This window comes from Astatotilapia calliptera, chromosome 22 (genome assembly GCF_900246225.1).
Source record: "Astatotilapia calliptera chromosome 22, fAstCal1.2, whole genome shotgun sequence".
In the NCBI taxonomy this organism is placed as follows: Eukaryota; Metazoa; Chordata; class Actinopteri; order Cichliformes; family Cichlidae; genus Astatotilapia; species Astatotilapia calliptera.
In genome coordinates this window covers 20,274,142-20,298,058 of record NC_039322.1, presented here as the reverse complement: position 1 = coordinate 20,298,058, position 23,917 = coordinate 20,274,142, and the positions used below count along the sequence as shown (strand labels likewise).

At 41.4% G+C, this 23,917-nt stretch overlaps 2 protein-coding genes across 5 annotated transcripts; both read right to left on the bottom strand.

Moving 5' to 3' along the window:
* Positions 1 to 784: 784 nt before the first annotated feature.
* LOC113015256 (uncharacterized) lies at positions 785 to 3,818 on the bottom strand. Its single transcript, XM_026157204.1, has 2 exons — positions 3,388 to 3,818; positions 785 to 3,295 (listed from the first exon to the last, which is right to left on the bottom strand). Exon 2 carries the CDS (start codon positions 2,099 to 2,101, stop codon positions 785 to 787), a length of 1,317 nt encoding a protein of 438 aa, XP_026012989.1. The 5' UTR covers positions 2,102 to 3,295; positions 3,388 to 3,818.
* A 13,849-nt stretch (positions 3,819 to 17,667) lies between these two features.
* Positions 17,668 to 23,102, bottom strand: LOC113014872 (sorting nexin-10A-like). 4 transcript variants are annotated; one of them, XM_026156664.1, is made up of 7 exons: positions 23,080 to 23,102; positions 19,998 to 20,045; positions 19,743 to 19,829; positions 19,551 to 19,651; positions 19,358 to 19,456; positions 18,311 to 18,502; positions 17,668 to 18,223 (listed from the first exon to the last, which is right to left on the bottom strand). In XM_026156664.1, the coding sequence occupies exons 2-7, from the start codon at positions 20,028 to 20,030 to the stop codon at positions 18,091 to 18,093; spliced, it is 645 nt and encodes a 214-aa protein (XP_026012449.1). In that variant the 5' UTR covers positions 20,031 to 20,045; positions 23,080 to 23,102; the 3' UTR covers positions 17,668 to 18,090. The 4 variants fall into 4 exon arrangements, with proteins under 4 accessions (XP_026012449.1, XP_026012448.1, XP_026012445.1 ...); XM_026156663.1 differs by lacking the exon at positions 23,080 to 23,102 and adding an exon at positions 21,565 to 21,669; XM_026156660.1 differs by lacking the exon at positions 23,080 to 23,102 and adding an exon at positions 21,248 to 21,558.
* Between the last annotated feature and the right edge of the window lie 815 nt (positions 23,103 to 23,917).

Genomic DNA, 23,917 nt, shown 5'->3' with positions numbered 1-23,917 from the left:
ACTCTTTAGGAAAGGTGATGGTAAGCTCAACATATCCTAAGTAAGGGACAGACTGGCCATTGGCACCCTCCACTTCAAGCAACTCATTTAAGGGATGAATGGTCAGATCTGCAAGATGTTCTTCATAAAAAGACTGGGGTACAGTTGTGACTTGTGAACCCGTGTCCAAAAGACAGTTTGTGTCTCTTCCTGCAATAGTTACTTGAGCTGTGGTCTTAGTTCCTACAAGGCCATGTGGAAATTTTGATCCTTCCACTTTAACGTTTTTAATGGCAGGTTTCAGGATTTTGGGACTGACATTGCGAGACTCCACTCCCATATGTCCCTCTATGGGAGTAGGCTTCAGTTTAAATGTGCCTCACTTCGAGAAGCATTAGAGGCTTCCCAAGCAGCCTGTTTTTCTTTCAGCTGTCTTTTCTTAGCTGCTACAAGGGAAGGGTTTGGCGCTTTATCACAAACTGAGACGACATGGCCATCCTCCCCACACTGGAAACAGTACCATGGACGTGGTCTACTGTTAGCTTTAAATGTGGAGGGATGCTGACTGGCCACTTTTGGTTTCACACCGTGGGTGTCAGGTATGACGGACCTCGCCTTTTGCTGCTTAGGTTGTTTCGTCTTATGATTCTCAGATACAAGACTGTTAAGCTGAATGCTGAGGTCAGCAACTTGTTGCTTTAGCGTCTCAAGATCAGATTTGTCCACCAGATTATTGGTGGTGTGTGCGAGTTGCACGTGTGACGTGGCGTGTTGCTTTCTAGAGTTTTGGGCAGACTTAGCATGACTAAAATGCTGCCTCATGCGGCTCAGTTTTTGCAGCCTGTTTATCTTCTTCTGTCCTAAGAAGAAGCAGCAGCTCTGCAAAGGAAGGTGGGTTTTCTTTTTTTTGTTCTAGCTGAAGATCGATTATTAGTGCATTCTCCCAACAACCTCGAATGAACTGCTTTAAGAGCTGTTGGTTAAAATCATGAGCGGACACACCACCACGTCTCATGGCTCTACTTAATGCAGTGTGCAGCCTCTGCAGGAAAACAGAAGCTCTCTCTCCATCATTTTGAAATGTGCTCATGAACCTAGCATGCAGCTCATCACCATCTTCGACTGTTCCGTAGGCAGAGTCAAGCAACTCAAGATAGGCAGAGGGTCTAGACTGTGGACTCAGATGTTTAATCATCTCGGAAGCAGGAGGAAGCAGACTGTCAAGTATACGATGTGTGCAGTGCAGATCAGACACAGAAGGATCTCTAATAAGGATTTCAACACTAGCTCGCCACGTATCATAATCTGCCTCATGGCTAGGACGTGGGCTCTTGCCCGAATAAGCCCTGAGTCTACCAGATGATGCGAACTGGGGTGAGCTCTCATTGCTGCGCACTACATGCTCAACAACTACTCGCTGAACAGCAGTTGGATTAACATCAATTATGGGGCTAGAAGCGGCCCCAGAAGAAGCTGGAAGAGTCTGTGAGGGGCTGAAATCAGTCAGGTTTTCACTGAAATTGGGAGAGGTAAGAGATTTACTTGCGTTATTTGGTGATGTCAAAACTGTGGAGTCTAGAGGTACACCTGATTGAGGGTCCTCAGAAAATGAAACGTCTCCCTTGCTGGTTAAGTCTTCCTGTGGAAGTGGGCTCTGTACAGTTGAGGATTCTGGACCAGTTTGAGATGACTGGGAAATAGCACTTCCTGCCGATGAAACCAGATTTTTAAGTTCTTCCTTTAACATCTCCTCTAATGAATTTCCACTCAGTTTGGCAATTTCACGGAGCTGTTCCATGTACATTTTAGTGGCTTTGTTTCTGGCATCAAGGGAGTAAACACTTCCTAAGGCCTTTAACTCATACACGATGCCTGCTTGGGTTGTACTTGGAAGCCGCAGAGGTAACAGTGGCTCCAATGTGTGCATGGCAGTCTCATGTGTAAACTCGATGATCATGTGCTTATGGTAATCTGACTCAGGATTGTCTAGACGAAAGTAACGGTTGATGGAACCATATTTTTGGAGGAAAGTGGACACTTCCTCATCAGTCTCTGATCCTGTGATCCCACTAACAACTACAGAATTGGGAATTCTGACGGATTCACTTAGCACAACATCCATTTTCTCTCTAGAAGTTATAGCTCAGATTAAGCACTTTTAAACACCACACACAAATTGTCTAGCACTTAAACACACACAACCATGCTCCTGGCTGGCTCGCCAAAGCTCTCACTGTAACACAGTAAGGGGAATTGTTGAAAAGAATATATCAATGGGCCAATAGGCTCGACTATAGGAGCACAGGGGTGTGTTCAAATGAGACACAGAGACAAGAATGTAACTCAAAAGAACCGTCCAACTTTAGTGACATAAACCATAAGGTTGACAAGCACAGGTTAAAGACACTTTACAATGGTAGAAAGGAAACTTACAAAAATTAAAAGAAAAGTAAAACACAAACTACTAAAGCAATGACTTGGCCAAGTGTTATTTTTGGTTTTCAATGTTTGGTTTTCAATGCTCGGGTGCACCCTAGTAACCTGACTCCTTAACTCTTATAGAAACAGATTACACAAATCCAATGTACATTCAAATGAAAATCTCACACTCTTTTCACATGTGGAGAATGCTCTACACAACAGCTCATTATTTAAAGTCCCAAATAAAAAATGTCCAAGGGGTAAAGTCCAAAAAATTCCCAGGGTGTGAAAGAAAATAGGGATGAAAGAATGTCAGTCAGTGGTCTTATGTATAACCAGCTGTGCGTGAAAGTGTGAGTGATACAGTCCTACCACACCGCAAGGTGCAGCAGATCATCAAGTGGAAAAGAAGCGAATCTCAGTCTCTCTAAGTCCAGGTGGGAAGGCTCGCCATCTATTTCACTGGAGGAATCCTATTTCACTGGAGGAATCCACCTCAGGAACAATTCAGCATACAAAAAAACCTGACCTGTCAACAGACAGGGTCAGAAGAGCAATTCAAATATTAATTATGCTGTTCTAGCTATAATTCACAACTTAGGATTTTGTTTAAATCACATTCAACATAAATTTGCAATAAAAATACTCAATTTTGCAAAAATAAAACATCTCTCTTACACAAACTATGCATTAAACCAAGTAAAGTCAGTGCATATGCATATATGTCGCATATGCGACAATTATTAATCAAACAATTGAGATTAATTCAGTTTCTCAACAATAAAATGTGAAACAGACATGAACTAACTGAGACATACAACATGTGCTCACCGATCTCAGCGCATCACGGCCGAAGACAATGGCATAGTGTCTCTCGGTCGGAAAATGCAGGGCTCTAAATAACGTAACAGGACATGTTGTTTTCTCTTTAATAACCGTAATACGACATGAAGGAAAAATAAACATAAGTTGCGCTTCAAGTGTTACCTTGCTTCTGGAAGCAGATTGAGATGAACTCCCAGGCAGTTGATAGCAACTAGAGCTAACAAAGGCTAACAGTTTAGCTCCACGCGGTACTTTTTAAAGTCACCAGAAAAATGCAGCATTTGCCTGTTTACTCACTGCGGCTACTTCTAACATGAAAGTTAGCTGATAACCAGTGAACTTATGTGCAACACAGTTGGTTGCAACTTATATCTAATACTTTTTTCCAGCTCAAAAGCTTCAGTCTCTCTTTTCTCCTGCCAGCACGCGACTACCTCCACACATAGCAGCAAACACAGAGCACGTAGGTGGGACATACAGCGGCAGACTGCTCTCCCATTGGTCAAAACATACTGGGACCTGTGCATTTCGATTGGTTGGGCAGGCTGTCCATCTCTCCTCATATCAGTCCTTAAAGTGGTACCCTCATTGTATGTGGGTTACACAAAAGAAATTAATTTCCAGTGTTTATGAAAGTGACCAGTAACAATTGATCTGTATATAGTCACAGTCATGCAATTGCATCCACCTGAAGACAGAAATCACAACCTCTCCTTGCTCATCTCTAATGCACCTAATCACCAACGGGTGTGAGTGACAGAGGGGCTGGGCCAAGGAGACCTGACATAGCTGATGGCCTTTACCTGATAAGGCAGGACAAAACTGAAAAATGCTGCATGCACTGATTAGGCTTGTGTTCGATTCCTGCGAGTGACGATTCATCAGTGTCGACCAGCAACCGTTTACTGGGTTCTCGGGTGTCAGTGTGGTCACATTGCTGCTGGGACCTCGCCAATCTCTGTCACACAGAATCAACATCTGAGAGAGCTGGAGCTCACCCCTGCCCCGTTTAAAACACGAACACACAACTGCAACAAAGCCCTGCCTCTTATCACGGCAACAAACATGATAAACTGTGTACACTAACACTACCTGTACACATAAAGACCACACAAAGGGTTGGCTGGCTACACACACAAAGACAAACACACACACCGAAATAAGTGCACACTAGTCTATGCTGAGATATGACCCCCCCATGAAGTGCCTTGGTCACCCATCAGGACCACTTTGTCAAGGCACAGGTAACCGTGACGACTCTAATCCCTCGGCAATCGGTCGGCCATTCATCACCGCAGAGGGAAGGCGCACGAGAGGAAAGAGGTAGAGAGAGAGAAGGAAGGAGGAAAGGGGGGGAGAGAAGAGGGTGGGTGTCACAGACAGGGGCAACGGTGCAGACAAATGGCCCCAAAAATTCAGTATTAATCAACAACTGATTTGCTGCCCCTTTAAAGCCAATACCACTTAAAGACAGGAGACACAGAGAGAGGGATGGAGGGAAGAGAGGCATGTGAGCTAGAAAACAGAGACAAAACAAGAGAAGGGGAAAAAAGATGAAAAACAAATGAAGGAATGAGGGAGAGAAAGATTGAAAAAGAGCGTAAAGAAACAGGAAAGCACCTTATTGGAGTCTACTGTTGCATTACGTGTTGGGGTTGTGACATAGTAAAATGCTGTGTAAGGTGCTCTCCACACACACACACACACACACACACACACACACACACACACACACACACACACACACACACACACACACACACACACACACACAAATACATGTAGCCCCCTGTTGATTTGTCACTGGAGTTGATCAATAGCTGTGATGGAAACAGAATCAGCTCAGATGGATTAAACGTCCCAGTGGCTCTGACGTTATTTTCCCATTAAGAGAAGGCTAATCATTACACACACACACATGCCGACACACACATACACACACAACACTTACAGCTACTCACACAGACACAACTGAAACACATACATATGCAAATTTCTTACTGCACTGTGCAGTCTTATATCATTTTAAGCAGCTACCAACATAGGAATGACTTTACACACATAGTGCCTTAAAAAAACTACATCATCACACTGTTATCAGTCCTAGAACATAAAGTAAAGCGCTAACACTACGACTGTATTGATCTGTGCTGGTTTTCCCAAAGAACAAACACTATGGTATTGAACAAAATAACCCACTTATCACTTCAATTGCCAAGAAACACATTTGTTTCTATATATATATTATTTTTACATAAACTGCCTTGTTATGTAATGACAGTCAACTTTGATTCCAAGTTCAGGCCTCTAATTTCTGGGGGTTTTTTTGTTTCTTTGGTTTTCTTTTTTTCTTTTTTCTTTTTTTGCTTTATTCGTGTACAGCGTGCCTTTAAACCAAGCTTTTAAATAGTGTTGTGCAGCCCCTGAGTGCACAGCATTCCAGCATTTTTAGAAATGAAAGAATTTGTGACTTTTTGGCAGCAAAACGATTCAAAGCCCAACCACACAACAAAATATCACAAACCTTATTGTGGATGAGACTTGGTTGGGTGCATTTATATTCATTTTCGTTATCGTCATCTTGCTGTAGGATGCCACAGCTAGACCCTGTGCCTCCAAGGAGGCTCAATTTGTCACACAATTTGTACTTTCATCCAGAACACAACAAAACTGTCATTAGCCTAGCAATAGCTCAGCTGTTAGCAAAAAGGCTGCAAATTATTTATTATAAGTCATCGAGTGTAACTTAGATTCTTCGGTGGCATTTAGTTTATCAGTTTTCAGTCATAGTAGGCCCTTTGTGTTTTATCTTTACCTCAGCCATTGTAAATTCGTTAGCCATTGTCCTGCTAATTTTGACCTCTTTTCATTCTCCTAAATTCTCTTTTTCATTAATACCTGGATGCTTGACTCTTATATAATACCGCATATTAAACATACTGATTACATGTCTTAATGAACCTATCTATATTAAGAGTGAATAGTAATAATATCTTAAGCACTAGCTTGCAGCTTACTAGCATAAACCCATGTTATGGCAAGGTTGCTCTAATTTGAATTCGAATTACAAGTAAATCAAAATACATGTGAATATTTCCAGATACTGGCAATTCATTTTTATAATTTTTTTTAAATGAAACTATGAATTTTTCATGGAAGTTGTTTAGTCAGTACTGTCACCAGTTAGATGCTAGGCTACTTACTGCGCTACACTCTCAGGTGCTATGAATGAATCAGAAAAATAGAAGCAAAAATATGTGTACTTACCAGAGTGGGCGGACACCTATAGGACTCTGTTCACTCAATGCTAACATGTTCCAGGGGTTTTGCAGGGGCATTTGTCTTTCAGAGCACAAGGAAACCACGTAGAAATAATCAGAGAAAAAAAAATCTGTTCTTTTAAAAACAACGATCACATTGGCATCAAAACACACCATAAGGAACACACTGCTACTGTTAAGCAGGGTGCTATATCCAGTCCTCAAAAGGACAGTTTGAAGTGCTCTGTGTGAGACCTGCAACTGTGAGGGCACGCATTTGAATAGAGAAGGAAAACAAAATTAAATCGCATTTGCAGATCTGTAGATGAGTAATCGATGAGAATTTTCTACTTTGTGATGCACACAGTTTCTTGCATTTGTGTTGTGGATAGCATGCTTTGTAGTCTGCGCAAACTGAATCTAGGTGAGCAAGTAAAAAAAAAAAATTGCTTTATATCTTCATATAAGTTCCTAAGAGTTATTACCATCACCATGGTAATCCAGACCTCATCTGAGATAACAAAATAATTATTTAAAGAATACTACTACGCCTTTCATTTCAAGACTGAACAGACAATCCATTTAAATAAAGGAGCAGTTTTCAAAGTTTTTCTTTAGAAACTAAGGCTCTTTTCACAGTTGTCCATTCTTATATGAAGCACACTGCAGAAAAAAGTGCTTGTACTCCTAACAGAGAAGGCAGGTAGCAGCAGACATGACACCCAGGCTGGCTAGCAAGAAATTCACCAGGAGTTTAGCTGTGCTACTCACCTGAAGAATTGGCAACAGCAGTGTAAAAACAGAAACTGCATGTGTTCTCACATGGACGATTGTCAGGTGGTGTCTAGTGCAAGACTGCATCGCATGTGTGAAAATTGGTGAGGTGTCACTGGAAACAATTTCTATGTAAATAAAGACAATCTGTCATGTCACTTTAACATTTCATTAACATATGTATAATGTCTATTAACCCAAAGGTCAGAGAGAAACATACAAAAAAAAATCTAATTTAACAAAACAGTAATCGACTACAAAAGGTGATAGATGGTTTTTAAATATTTTATATCACAGAGTATTTACACTTGGTACGGACGTACCTTGTCAGCATCAATGCAAAGTCATATTAGTGGCATAAATATATCAGTGCTGTTTTTTTATGTGATTTGTGTAAAAATACAGAATTCTTTAAACCTTAAACATAATCCTACAACAATTTCAGGTAGCCATAGAACTGCCAAAGAACATGCTTTACCAATGAGTTAAGCTCAAGTCAGTAAATACCCTACTGTACATAAGCAAGGACGCTGAGGTGATATGATACATTATTAAGTGTGATGCAGGAAAGAACATGAGGCAGGAGTGGAGAGAGAAAGAGGAGAGTGATAGCTCTGCAGGGAAGAAGCATGAGACCATCTGGTGCTGGCTACCTGCTGTTCCCCCCTTTCTCTCTCCACTCACCTTCCAGCTCCCTTCTCCCAATTTCCCCTGCAGTCTATGAAGGCATTCAGTCAGTTAGTGTCAGAGAACCGGCGTATGCACACTGGGGACTCCACACACAAGCACACAGTGCAAAACAAAAGCAAGCAACCAAGACCGTTTCAGTTAATTTGTGATATTATATATTTTTTTATAATGCCCATCCTCTGCATGCTCATTGGTACAGTTACTTCTTTACCCCTCAACACACTTGACTCTTCTCTTTGTCACTAATCATGCAGACATGACTCACACACACACAGACACAGAAATACAGCAAACACAGACACATATACAGAGAGACGCGCACACACTGTGAGAGGGCCTCTCTAATGGATTCTGAAGATTCCAATTTCCCCTCTGCCACCAAAGACAGAAAACCCTCTGAGCTCAATTACCCCTGTCTCACACACACCAGACAAGACTACAAGCACATACACATGAGCACACACTTGGACACATCATCGGTTGTAATCGTAGACATGCACATACACATTTCCCTGCACAGCTTAAACCACTGTGGCATGTTGAGAATCGCACAATCCAAATCTCACACACAGTCAAACTGAGCAGAGCATTAGTCTAAGGTTGATTTTATGTGATAGGAGATAGCAGGACGAGGGAGGGGAAGAAAAATCGAGGGGTCACTGGGAGGTGAAGCGTGGGGGGAGAGGTCAGAATACACACTCACACACAAAAAAAGAGAAGATGGTACGACAGAAGATGGCAAGATAGGAGGATAGGCTCAGCTAAAAGAGACAGAGAGAAATATGGGAGCAAGAAAACTGCAAAGCCAAAGAAAGATGTGAAGGAGATATAAGAGCAGAGTGCAAGGGAGGTGCAGGCCTCTGGCTTTTACAGAATCCACTCTTCCAGAAACCTTATTAAATTCTACAATTAGCTGAACGTCTCAGGCTATAAATAGGTTCACTTTTCCCATTCCAATGATGTCAGTCAGCGGGCCAGGCTTCGACTGGGGGGGAAACAAAACAATTTAAATTATAGCGAGGCTCTCTCTTTGTCTGGCCACCCTTTTAACGGGATAATTACTAGTCTATTCATCCGCGCTCAGCCAGGGCGATATATCACCTCACTGCGCAGCAGCCCCACTTTCTCTGATAAACGTCCTTTACTGAAGAGAAGGGAAGGTGGGGGGAGGCTGAGGGTTAACGTGTGCCCGTTGATATCAGTTTACTGTCTGCTGCTAGCTTCCACACCAAAAGCCTTGTCCACTAGACTGAATAGCCTCCTGTCAGAATCTGGAGAGCACGAGAAGCACTGCACCTTAGTTTCCCGGAGTGACACTGGCAGCTTCCCACGGGGCCTTGCAATGAGGAAATGGACGAGAGAGCGAATGAAAGGGAAAGAGAGGGAGCGAAAGGCATCTATTATTCAGCACGGGCCCGACCCCTGCATACGCGCGCCATTAAAAATAGGAAATCCATAGCGGAGACAAATGGCTTCTAAATGAAGCGCTACAGGAGGAGAGCGGAGATAGGGACCCCTGTCACATGCGCTTTAATTGTCTCCCGGGGCGATAAAAGGATTTATCAAATTCATCGTGCCAGTAAGGGCTGTTAGGCCTACGACGAGCGGTTGAAGAAACAGCGCAGCACGTGTTTGTTCGTTCGAAGATATGTGCCAAGAGATGGGAGCGGTGAGCAATTAGAGTGATCATAAATTGTGCCAAGCTGAAACAACTCTAGTGCCAATTGACTGTTGCGGTTAAATAAAACCCAATGGACAGGCTTGTTCGTAAAATTAAAAAAGAAAAAAAAATGTGAAGGGCCATAAAAGACATTGTTTAAAGTTACTGTGTAAACCGCAAGCTGTGATTGAAATGTGTCTTCTCAGTAGGCACGTGATTACTTGGAAGGAAGTCCAACCGAAATCTCATGTTTGTCATGTCATGAAAAGCACAAGCAGCGTCGTACCCAGCAAACGTATTATCATCGTCTTCCAAACAGCCTTATCAAAAAACACCATACAAAGATCTGTTTGACCCGTTTGAGGTTCTACTCCTACAAAGAGCCACTGGGAGCGATGTTTTTAAATTTGCCACTGCTGCAAGATGGCAGAAAAACAGAGGACTGTAGCCACAGGTTAACATGTTAGTTGAGCTCTACTCCTTCAGTAAGAATTGAAAAAATGAAATGAATGAAATATATAAAAATACAATGATAAAGGAAATCACTGATATCCTAACAGTTGCCCTTGATAAATGCTTTAGAGCCAATCATATAAGATAACTTGTAATGAAATTAAAGGCCATGAATGTGCTAAAAACACAAAACAATTAAAACTACATAAATTTGCTATATGTCTCAGGGTGACAACCTTTGGACTAAGTCAATCTGACGTATACTTTCCTGCTACAGGAAATGCTGACAAATATATCAATACACTGCCCAAACTAGTACACATACTATAGCATGTGTACTCCAAATTCAGTTCAGTTCAGGTTTATTTATATAGAGCAAATCACAATAACAACTGCCTCAAAGCATTTTTATACTGGAGACAACCCCAACAATCAAATGACCCCTTGTGAGCAAGGACTTTGCAACGGTGGGAAGGAAAAACTCCCTTTTAACAGGATGAAACCTCCAGCTGAACCCAGGCTCAGGGAGGAGGAGCCATCTGCTACAACCAACTGAGGGTAAGTGGAAAGAGAAGAGGAAAGAGAGCATAGGGAGACAGACTAAGGAAGAGAGGGAATAAAATTCATAATAAATATGAACGTTCTGCTTACACAGTGCCCAACTTTTTAAGTAAATCATGTGGACTTTTTAAGTTAAGTAAATGTTTGTGGTTCAGCTATAGGCACGGGAATGAGAAAGATCGGGGTATAAAATACTGATGAAAATTAAAACACTGATGCTTCTGGGTTTTGTTTTGTTTTTTTTAATAAATTTGCTGACATTCTTAGAAATACTTAATTATGATATGACTGGTATACTAACCAGCAATACTATCCTACGTATTTTTGAACACATCCATGCAAATAAACCTGACACTTACGTTACGTTACGTGTGTGTCATAGCCTATGTGTGCCACTCTAGGATTGAACAAAGTGACATTTTGGAAGGAACACCGGTTGGCCAAATTTAATTTAATCCACGCTTATATTATTCTTACTCTGAAGAAATCATAATCTGTACTGGGGAAAAAACAGGCATATATGTGACAGTATTTTGTTTTCCTGAAACTCACAGAGGCTTGCAGCATGCAGGGTTTTGTTGAGACGTTATAAATGACCCCATTAAAATTAATGACAAAAGTAATTAGGATTTAATTTTAAAAAGAGCACTTTTTACGACTGCTGCAATTAATCTCAACATATGTTTCAACTGACCCTAGTTGTGTTTAGATTATAACAATGTGCCCCTCTGCTTCAGATACCAGTGCACTGCTCTTTAGAGATTACATAGGATGCTTTGAACCAGATAGATATGTGTGCTAAGTATTAAATATGAAGTCTCTGGGCAAAATAATAGTGAATTAATGGGGTAATAAACCAAATGTTTTTCACCAATCACTGCTGTCATTTAGAGATAAATTTGGGAGGCAATTACTTCTCTCATATGCGTTCATGACAGTTATGGTCAGCAATTGAGGCAAAGAGGGACGGTAAGAGAGCGGGAAAGGAAAATGTATCGATGGAGACCAAAGAAACATTACATCTAAGTGGAAATGTAAATGAAGGCATTAAAGCACGTTTAGCTTTGTATCCCAAAAAGATTGAATAAGTGAGTGTCTGCGTGTGCGTGTGTGTTCTGTCTTCCTGTGATGGATGAACGACAGTCGGCATGGCAGCTCATCTCCTCTCAGGTGGCTGGGTGACAGAGAGAGATGTTACAGCGCAGAGACAGTACAGCCGTCACATTGGCAGGCAGGTGTCGGGAACGTACGCACACACACGGAAACACACATCTCCAATGCGTGCACCTGCATCCAACATCAAGATTCCCCCTCCACTATTGCTGGCTTTCACCTGGCTCCCATTTCACAACTGTGCCACCTCACTCCACCACCTCTGTCTACCCGTCTCTTGCACCCCCTCCCTTCAGTCCATGTTCCTTGTAAGTGAGCTGTCTCTTTGTGGGCGGCGGTCTCCTCATCTTCTTCGTTGCCTCAGACCAGGGCCTGTCAAATGCTCAGCCCCCTCACACACACACACAGACTCCCAATATTTCCCATCCAATCAATGGGAGCGCCATGAATATTTCACCCACCTCAGGCAGGCGTGAGGCAAGCAGGAGGAGGGGGAGTGTCCCGGTCGCCTGGGGGGTGGGGTGGGAGGATAGAGGAGAGGGGTGGGGGGATATAGGCTGTCAGGGCGCCAGTGTGGTGGAGAGATGGGACTTCTCTTCCTGAGTCAGACAGGGCCAATAACTCATTAAAGAGAGAGAGATGTAGAGGCGAAGATGTGGCAGAGAGGAAGTGAGGAGGAAAGGCAGATGAGAAAAGCTCCTCAACACAAAAGAATGGAGATCTTGTGTCTTATAGGTCTACTTTTGCCTTTCTCAATCCTCATTTTCCTCTGTGCCTTCCCTACTCAAATCCCCCCCCCCCCTTTTCTTTTAAACGCGCACACATTCACACACACACACACACACACACACACACACACACCTCTTTCCCTCGGCAACTCCCTCTAACCCCTCTCCTCCACCAGCTCCCCCTCCTCCTATCCTCCCTCCTTCCATCTGTCTTTCTTGCTGCAGTGCCCATGCTGCCAGGCAGTATAAATCACATCTCTGGGCTTGGCTGCAATGGGCTTGAAAATAAAAAGGCATAAAAGTGTCGGGATGAGCTACGGGCTGGGGGGGAGAATTCCTTTATGATGGGTCTAAATCCTCCTCCCACCCTGCTTCCATCCCCAGTGCACACACGCACACACACATACACATAAACGCACACAGATTGCTTGTAGACACGTGCACATGCCCAACATACAGTGGTTCTCTGAAATTATCCCCCCAAACAGCAGCAGTTTGGTTCCTTCTCCCTTTTTCTCCCTCTAACTCTCACAGACACCTGTACAACCCCCTCGAACACACATAGGCTCTGCCACATATCATATTAAGCCCTTATTGTTTGCCGTGAACAGAATTGAGACATCTTCTCACCATTTTCTGTCTTTAAAGGGACAGTCTGACTGAAACTCTCGCCTATGTTGATGTAACCTCTGTCTCTGTCATCTGCCCTTGCTCACAGTTTTCCATGAGCATTTGCAGTGACCCTGGAGACATACTGTACATTTTTTTCCTTACCCTGAAAGAGCAGAAAGCGATAAAGGATAATGGGGATGTCATCTATAACCTTGTCCTGCTTCATTACAATTGATTCAAATGTGCAAAGGCAGAGTGAAAGAGGAGCTGTGATCCTTTTAACCTTTATAGTAGTTTAATTCGTGTTATCACTTTTGCACCTGCCACAGGGATGAAAATCAAAATATCAAATATCTGTTGGGTGGGGAAAAAATACACCATCTAATATTGTAGATGATAAAAGGATAATGCAGAAGCAGAATGGGGCTTTAGTATTTTGGGGCTATCAAATGTTGAATATTCTCCACAAAATTTGGATAAATGTAGCTCATATAAAGTTGTACTTTTTCTATTAATGAGAGGTAAATTTAGTGGATGTTGGGGGTGGATATGCACCAAATTCCTAAAAGTGGTCTTTAAGGTCTGAGATGGATTTTTCACAAAGGTTTTCACCCTGGATTATGACACAAAGGAGAGCCACTTCACTGTGCATAATGGTAATTGTGTTCAATTTATGATCTCTCCAGTCTCCATCTATGTATCGTTCTGAGTAAATAAACCAATAAAAAAATGATTGAAGTGGCCCCGGAACATATTGAAACGAACCCGTTGGCAGAGATGCATTGTTAAGGTTGTCTAAATGATTATGGGAATGAAGATGGAGGTGAGTGAAAGCACCGTGAATGGGAAACTCCATCACCTGCTAAAATTAACCTATAGCTCAGAGTTTTCCTTTAATCTACGTCCTGATGTGCACTTTGTCAATTCTATTAGATCACGCTGTGTGTGGTATGAGCATACACGCATACACACACACACAGTGATGATGATAATGGTGAGCACCTCCCTAGGTGAGGCCTATTCGGTCACAGTGGGAGCCATCTCAGACCTAATTATGCTTGGTTTGGCGTTTTAACTGTATTGATCAAAACACTGAAACAAACGAGAAATGCTTATCAAGCTGGAAAAGAAGAGCCCTCAGGAGTTGGTGCGCACCACAGGAGTGACTGAGAGTGATGGTATAGGTCTGAGAGTTAGTGAGATATTGGTGGTTATAAAAAATTGCAATTCCGAGCTTTTGAGTTATTAATTACAGCCTCCCCTCCTCCTTTTTTTGTACCAGGGATTAGAAATACTGCCACACGCAGCCACATATTATTATACGAGTATGCTCACATAGGAAATGCACACGCACACACACAATTATGCACACACTCCCTCGCACAAATTAGCTCATCCATACCAACACTAATCATACAATACCCTGCTCTGATGAGCAAGCTCACGTCGACCTTGGAACTCTCTGGAAAGACAATGCGAGGGGAACCATGCTGCGAATGGGCGGAGGTGGGGGTGGTGGTGGGAGCTGATAAGGTGGAGGGAGGGATGGAGAGAGGGAGACAATAGAGGAGAGGAGGGGAAAAAAGAAAGAGAGAGCGTAAGTAGAGCTGTTCAGTATAGGGCAGGAGGGCAGCGCGCCCTCCCTCCTCTCCATCTCAGCTCATCTCGAATGCAAATGTGGTTTCTATACGGTTCCTTTGTGCTGCTTCTAACTGCTCCAGAGAGAAGCAATTACAACTGCTCCATTCACTCAGAGAGAGAAAGACACGCATGGATAGAGAAGGGTAATTAATAAAGAGATAGGAGGGATGAAGGAGGAGTAAAGGAGGTGATCGCGTTTACCTGTGGAGGATCTTCGTATTGATTGCAGAGGCGGCTTTACTATTGACACGTACAAACACTAAAGCTGACCTGGCGCATAATTACTCCACAAAAGGTCAAAGGTGAGAGGCCATTAACATCTGAAGTGTGTGTAATATGATTTTGCACAGAGCAAATATGTTTGCTGGTGTTATTCTCCCAGACGGTGCTTTAAAGATCGGATTTACTGAATCAAAAGAACTATATCCAGATATGACATCACCCTCCATTCTTCCTTCTTTTGCAGTGCCAGTCTTGTATCCTATTGCAGTCACAGTGGCCAGGCAGTGCTGCAAGGTATGGTGGGAGTTTTTATGGCAGTCATTTGGGCTGCTAATATGTCATCTCCATTAGCCGACTTTTAACACTCCCAGATAGATGGCCCTGTGACATTTATCTGTGCATGGATCGTATTTTAGCCGGTAAATGGCTGGCGATGTGCAGAGTGTGTGCAAAACGAATGCGTGTGTATGAGAGAGAGAGCGAGAGAGAGATGCATTGACTTTTAATGATGCTGTATGCATTAGCACTTCAGTGGTAATAATTACAAATACAATGCAAGTCATAGCCTTTGACCCCCACAGCACAAAATCAAAGAAAGCAGAGACGAAGGGCAGTCAGATCCAGACCTCACTTCGCAACAGACAGCTGAGAAAATAGAGTAAAATGAAGAGGCAGTGAAAGGAATGAGTGATGGAAAGACAAGATGGGTGCAAAAATAAGCGAAAGGGGCACGGTGAGAGTTACGCGGGCTAATTGCTCTCATAGATTTTGCCATTGTTGGCTTTTCTACAGTCAAGGAGGTGAAGCAATTCCCTGTGGTGGCTTCGGGTGAAAGTCTAAATGAGCTAATAATTTGGAGTCATAAAATAATACTAATGTTGACCATGCATATTGAAAAGCATTAGAAAGATTTGTACCATAAAATAGCTGTAAATATGATGTACATCACATATAGCAGAACCTTTTCCCCTTAAGCATAAAAGTACCCTCACCCAAACTGCATCAGAAAGCGAAGAACATGTTCTGTGTCATTTTATGTGTTGGCTACAGGAGCCTGGTCACCTGTCCAAAGGCAGTGAAGTTGACTAATGTGACAGAAAATTAACAATTAAAAATATCACACGGGCCCTGAGCCATTGCAACGTGGGCCGTTCACAACTCAGTGGACACCCTAATTGCTTTGAAATACAATTGGGTTTGGGCTTTGTTTGGTGTTTTGGAGGTATGACGCGCATCACTGCACACTGGAAATTGAGTTATAAATTACCAAGCTGAAATAGACATGTACCATGAATACTCAATATCCAAATGCTAGATGTTTTCTCCGAGAAAAAAGAAAGGCAGATGCGCGCATGTACACTCACATAAAATACAAGATGCCACCGCTTGCATTTGCATTTCATTTTGTCAGAAAATTGACCAGCTTTAAACCAAAAAGTGTCTGTGTATGTGTCCCGCTGTATGCTTGTCATGGAGTACGTTGATAAGGTCAACCTTTACAGCAAACAGAGAGATGGAGAGCTCCAATCACAAACCACTGGGACTTTGAAAATGACAGAAGATGAGGAAGGAGAAAATGTTCATTCATCCGCAGCTTTCCCACCAGTGTATTCTCTGCGCGTGTGTTTTCAGACACGCCTCTGTGCCTGTGCGTATGTCTGTGTTTGCTATATGAAAACAGCTCAGTGGCATGTGTGTGAAGTCACTGACAGCTTCATTATGGCTTGTGCGCACAGGGAGACAGCACCATGCAGGAGGAGAGGACAGACATAGGACAGGCTAGGCTTAACATTGGGCAGACTGTGCGTGGGTCCAGTGGCTGGCTGGTGGAGAAGGTGGAGGAGGGCAGCTGCTGTCTCCTTTAATGAGCCTTTCCTTCTTTCATCAGCTTTCAATTTACAGAGCTGTCCAACACTCCTGCATAACCAACCACACCTCCACCTGCTCACATTCCTGTAGCACGTATGAAGCTGTCGTTTTCCTTTCAAGTGATTCCCAAGAGCAATCTAATAGTTAAATTAATTTGCTATCTACCTTTAATTAGACAACCTCACCTGGGAACACTGTGACACAAGGTTGAAACGTGACAAACGCTGAGCCTCTCCATGCCCAGCACTGATAATACTTTAGATTTAACATGTATATTCATTTGCAATCATCTGTCTATAGTTTTGGTAAATGGTGGAAACATTATGAAAACGATTTAGGGAGTTCTTAGCAAGTGTACACAGAGTTTGCTAAGGTTTAATAACCCATTTTCCTGTCCTGGGAGGCACAGCTGTGTAACAGTGTATAGCAAGTAAACATTAAAATTTAGCCAGTGCAACTAGATGTTTGACATTTTTTCAGATAAGGACAAGAGACAAAAAAAAAAATAATAATAATAATAATAATAATAATAATAATAATAATTCAAGGCTGTGCAACCTGAGCTATACGAGTAAAGAAATGCTACAGTTTGTACCCAAAATAACAGCATTTCATGCCATGTACACAATTAACTCAGACGCTCCTTCAGATGTTCCTTCATCTCACACCACTATTTACTCAAGCTCTGGGTGGTGTGATGTCTACACTCCCTCTACTGGACTGTTCAAACAGTACAGTCTATTGTATTGAACTCTGGGACAAGTGACAGGTCACAAAATATATATAAAGTATACAGGAACATGAACTTCAGGTTTTCTACTAATTAAAAGAGACAAAGTACAGTATGGAAGATGCAAGCTTTTCTTTAAGAAAGGGCCATTTATTTATGCATTGACAACTCATAAAATGTATTCTCAAATATTTTCCTTAAAAAAAAAAGTCTACAATGCAAAACAACTCTTGCCAACCTTAGTACATTTTAGTGCAGTGATTTTAAAAAGTACACATTGGAAATATTTAAGACTGTCAGTTTTTACACATTGTTTTTTAAAAACATGAAATTTTTTAAAGTACATGATACTTAAATGGTACCAATTGCAGAGGACACAAGGCAAGTTAAAATATTTTCAAAAGGGTCACACTGATGTTAACGGAAGTTTAAAAAAAAAAAAAAAAAAAGCCAACAATAGCAAGAGTTCAATGAAGTATTGAACACATTAATGCAAAGATGACCTACACATCCACAAGAAAAAGAAGAAGAGTACAGTGTCACTTCTTTACATCAGTACTCAGTAAGTGGGCTGGTAGTCTCAGAAAAAGAACAAAAGGGTTCTGGATCTCCGTCAGACTGAAAGAAGATGGGGCTACCTCGCCCAGAAGTGTCAACACTTAGTCCCAAACCCGATGATGAAGTGCTATTTGAAAGAAAGACTGAAGGGTCAGTTCAGTTTTAAGTCACGTGTTAACAAGTAAGCACTAAGACATTTTCTATAATAACTTACCTTTCACAGTCAGAGTCACATGAAACCTTTTCTTCTGATCTGATACAACCAGTTCTTGAACACTGAATGGCTTCAGCTACCGTGTACCTGGTCTTACCAACGGCACACCTTGCAATCTTTGTAATGCTAAGGTCTGACTGGAGGAACAGATGGAGCCGACTATCAGATAACAACAAGGGTGTATGAAGAACACTAGAGGAGAAAAAAAAACATTAAATAGATGAGACCATTTCAATCAAATCCAAATAAAATTTTACAGTATTAAGGAGAACAAATCAGATTTCAATGGGAGAAAAGAATAAAATAATGCTTATATCTATACTGATATGTACTGGGTAACGCATTAGGAACAAGAGGATGCTACATTGAGGGAAATTAAAATTTTGAATCTACAGAAGGCTGAATTAAAAAGATACCCCTGAAAATCAAAGTAAAAAAAATAGAAATGATGCAGCAGGATAGTCCATTTTGCTAGAGTTACATTGCAGCAAAAAAAAAAAAAAAAGTACTCTGTAGGTTGCATGGCCCTCCACGTTCTTTCTCCAGATCTGAGGTGCAATCTGCCAGTGTTAGAGGGACTGAAAATGACGGCCCAGAGGTTTTTCCCTTCAGGTGAGCATGGAGGCCACTCAATAGCAACAATTCATTCATCCTCCAGTATTGCCTACATACTCTCGTACACATGAGGCCAGTCATTTTTGTGCACCAGGTGGAACCCAGGACCCACAGCACCAGCCTAGGGTCTGAGAATGGATTCAAAATTGGGGGGGACAAAATGCATTCTTGTTTTGGGGGAGAGGGGGGGGGGTCATCTCATGTTGCCTTTAGTGCATTGGTTATAAATTTTATTAATAACAAAGCAAATGAAACCAATTACCAACCCCTCAGCTATTTCACTCACCCAATTAATATCCCTCAAGTTTATATGACTTGCTGTAAAAGGGATGTGCTAATTTTTACCCCCAAACAGTCTTTGGGAGTATGAAAGGCTCCTCCAGGAGACATTAACTGAACTTCAGAAACTGCTTCAGCAGAAGAGCAACTCACATTTCTAAAAACTTCTGCAGACCCTTGATCCTCTGGATGACTTGTTCTGTGTTCTTCAGACTGAAGAAAGGGTTCCAGGGTGGCAATTTAGGCAAGTCTCTGGACATGGATATAAATATACATTTGTAACTTGCTGGATTATCAGTTTACAACATTGATTAATCACCATCATAACAAGAAAACCTCAACATACATTATGAAAGCATTCTGTTCCAGGCAGTGACGCAACCAAACAAACTCACTGTAGCGCCGTCTCACAGAGGAGGTCTTTTTTCGAAAACACAAGCTATTAGTCTGCAAGAGACAACAGTTCATTAAACGCTTATTACAAAAAACACAACAAAATAAAGCTAACAGAACAGTTTCTTTTTTAATTGGCACATACATGTAAACAAATCTCGTAGTCAACATGTGTGTGCCAGCGGCCATCTTTATGAAGCCTTGGATCCCGAACGCAAACTCTAATAAACTCCTGCAAAAATCAAGACCAGAGTTCCATTATTTCAAAATGAAAATGTGAACGTGGGCAAAATGAAAACAGGATTGTCCCACTGTTTGGGTTTATCTATTTGCTATTATAGATAAACAAAACAAGATACAGGAAAAATAAAAAATAAAAAATAAAATCAAAGCCACTTACAGTGTTTGAAAAATTATCCAGAATAGTGTCCATTAGTGATACAAAAACCTGGAAGGGAAATAAACACATTAGTACCATCTCTTTTAGCCTATTTGCTTATCAGGTGGTCTGATTTCAGCAAAATTATAGCAGCCTTTATGGGTTCTCAGAATTAAACAGCATTTTTAAAATCACAGCATTTCTTTTGTCCCAATTCCATTTTATAAAACAAAAGGCTAGCAATTGAGCCTTGAAGGATTTAGGAGTGCAAAGATTTCGAACAGATTTGGGATCAAGTGGGATGAGGGGCAAAGGTGGAGGATTGAGCTTATGTGTGGGAAATCTTGGTTCTGAACACATTAAACATGGGCACATAGCAAAACACACTTGGGACAAAAACAGCCCACTAGAAAGAGAAATACAGTCTAGTGCTTTCAAAGCCAACTCTACAAGGTTAGCTTTACAGTGATATTAGTCATATGCGTTATCCAGTCATCTGTTCATGAACAAACAAACCAAACATGCCATTTGCAGGCCTAAAGTCTAACCAGAGATAATAAGCAAGTTTAAACACGTTTTCAAATAGGGTGATCAGGCCACCTTCAAGAGACTGAACTACACACCTTGCTCTACAGATCACATGAAATCATAAGCCACCACAGACTAATCTATTTGGATAAACTCTGTACTGAGGTGACTGTAGGCTCTTCCTTCAAGACTGTCATTGCTCTTCAACAACAGTCCTGTAGCTGCAATAATTCAGCAGGTCCTACACGTAGACGTGAGGTTAACAGGATGCTGCAGGGAATTGCATAATGGAGTGCACTTTGATCTGAAGTTACACGCACTCAGTGCTCTAAAACACTTAAGAGCATGAAGTATTATAATTTTCTAACCACTATCCAGGACAACACAACAGGGCTTAAACAATGATTTAACGCTCATAATCAGTGCTTATTATACATCTTCTGAATACCCCAAAATCAGTTGTAATGTTTAACCTCCTGAGAACAGAGGAAGAAAGACTCTTCCCATTTAACTTTTTGTGCTTTCCTTCCTCTTTGGGGCTAAAACAGGTAATCAAAACGGAGTTCAATGGAAACCCCAGGATGCCCTCTTTTTATTGCATCGGGACTTAGGGTAGCTACTGAGAGGGAAAGACGAAACGCAAAACAAAACAAACCCACGAACCCACAAACATATTAACAAAAAAAAAAAAAAAAAAAAAAGAGCGAGAAGGACGCCCGATTTTGCATCTACTTTGACCTTACCTCTCCCATCTTCACCTCGAGTGAAATTATACGATAATGTGAACAACCAGGACCAGCTCACTAACCTGGCTTGAAGCTTAGCCCTTCCTGAACTGAACTAATACCAACCCTGCTACTACTAATTTCCCACTGCTAAGCACGACCTCCTTTCCCGACTGGATCAGACCACGTAGTTAGAAAGTATACCATAACAAGCAACATTTAAAAAGTAATCGTAAAATGCATTGTTCTTAAATCATTCGTCTAAATCAGGCGGAAAGAAAATGATCAAGAATCTCAGATGAGAGTAACATGTTAAGCGTCGCTTTTCTACGCACCTGTTTCTTACTGCTATTATCCGGAATCAGTTTAAATGGTGTCACCTGGTGGGAGGAGGCCAAGCGATGGCAATGCAGCGACAACCCCAAATAAAGTCATAATAACTTTATATAGTTACTGGTCTCTACAGGACCTCAGAAAAAAAAATAGCCTGTGAACAACCCGATTTTGAAACATTCACTTTATTCATTTATTGATTGATGGATTGTAGGTGCCTAACTAATAAAAAGAAACAGATTCATTGTTAAATTGATCTCTTTCTTCTTGAACCCTTCCATTTATGTTTCTTCTAATGCAAGTGCTTATGGGGATTTACCTTTAGAAACATTCAGACAATTTAAAAGTACCACTTCATGGTCAGAGATTTTATGTCTGCTTCTTTTTTGTTCCTACAACCAGCTCTGAACCACAATAACACTGTATGGTGGCTGGGTGGAGAAACTTTAACCAAAACCAAACAAACAAATCAAAATTTAATAACTGTCCATTGTTCTGACTTTAATTGTTAACATAGTTGTCCACGACTGCTTCACTGCAGTTCTAGATGAAATTAAGGCTACGTTCACACTGCAGGCGAAAGCGCATCAAATCCGATTTTTTTGACCCTATGCGACCCATATCCGATCATGCTATGACAGTGTGAACGGCGCAAATCCGATATTTTCAAATCCGAATCCGATACATATCCGATGTTTTAGAAAGCGACTGCTGTTTGAACGGTCAAGTCGCATTAAATCCGCCTTTTACGTCACCGACACAAGACTGAAGCCAATTATCAGCGCCAGAGAAGCGCCCGAGAAGACATCGCGAACGCTTCCTGGCCATCCAGTGTGGATGTCAGTGAAACTGTTGGGAAGACAATGTGAACATTTTATTTGTACTGTAATCTGCAGATTCTGACAGAAATCTGCAGCTATCATTTGAAGCACCGCTCCTCTCTTAAACAGCAATAAGGATCATTATTAGGTTATTTACATTATTATGTAAATAACAAAAGAACTTAAAGCAAAAATTGGGAAACGAAGTCCGAAGTCTGCATATTAAGGGCCATCAGTCAAACAATACTGTTGCTCTGGGTCTAAACAGAGCTCGTTGTGTGTGACAGCTTCTTTTGCGCATGCGGGCCGCTTTGAGCGTTCACACTAGAGCGCGTTTGCTGTCGCATTTTATTTGTAGTGTGAACGAGCAGACAAAAAAATCGGATTTGATCAAAAAATCGGAATTGAGCATTAAGACCTGCAGTGTGAACGTAGCCATAAAGACAGACAGGCAACTGCAGCATGATACGATACAAAAACAACATCCCAAAACCTTATCTGAGATATCACATCATGGGCTGTGTTATGCTTCGTTTCAACTAATAAATCAAAAGTTTCAAAATTAAATCAAAATCTCAAATCAAGGCATCAGAGCGTCAGAGATGACACTGACACCTAGTCTACGTGAACTCCAGCCCACAGCAAGCATTGTTGTATACAATGACAGTTTTAAAATTGAAGACCAAGAGATCTTACCAAAGCCAGTTGGCGTCTATCCCTCTGACCAGTCCAAGAGTGGATCAAGAAACTAGTGAGACGTCACCTTAGGTTGGATGGTAATTTGCATATAGAGATCTCTTTATCTTGTGTCAACAGAAACTTTCATTTGCTTTTACAGACTGTTACAAAACAGCACCATTTTCTATCCGATTTCTACATTTTATGGCCAATTAAGCAAAATTCAGAGTTGACAAAAGCTGACACGTGAAATATACAGACCAAGATTTATTTTAAGCATATGTTTTATATTACTTGAAATTGCTGCACTGACATTTAATTTCCATTAATATAGCTGTATGTCTATATTGAAATGATTCAAGCACTTAACAGATAAGACATGACTGTGTTGCTGTGATTAGATATTTGACTTAATCAAACTACACACCTTGCTCTACAGATCACATGAAATCATAGCCACCACAGACTAATCTATTTGGATAGATATTTGACTTAAACAAAAAAAAAAAAAAAAAAGTTAAACACTTACGAGGAAATGACAATAACAGGCCATTTTCCATCCCTGTATCCTTTCTGCAGGCTACTCACTACTCTTTAGCATTTACAGAACAAACTTTTCAGAGAAATTAGCTGTTTGTTATCAAATTTGTAGGTGAACGTTCATGCAGCAGTTGTTTTTTCCTGCTAGGACTAAAGGTTGGATATCTATCATGACCTTGTCCAAATCACTCAAATAAGAAACTTGAGTGATTTCCCACAGAAATCAGTAATGCACAAAGGTTCACTGTCTTATCTCCCATGCCATTATGCAGTCTTGCATTTAGAGTGAAACCACGGGAAAACCAAAGCACTGCAG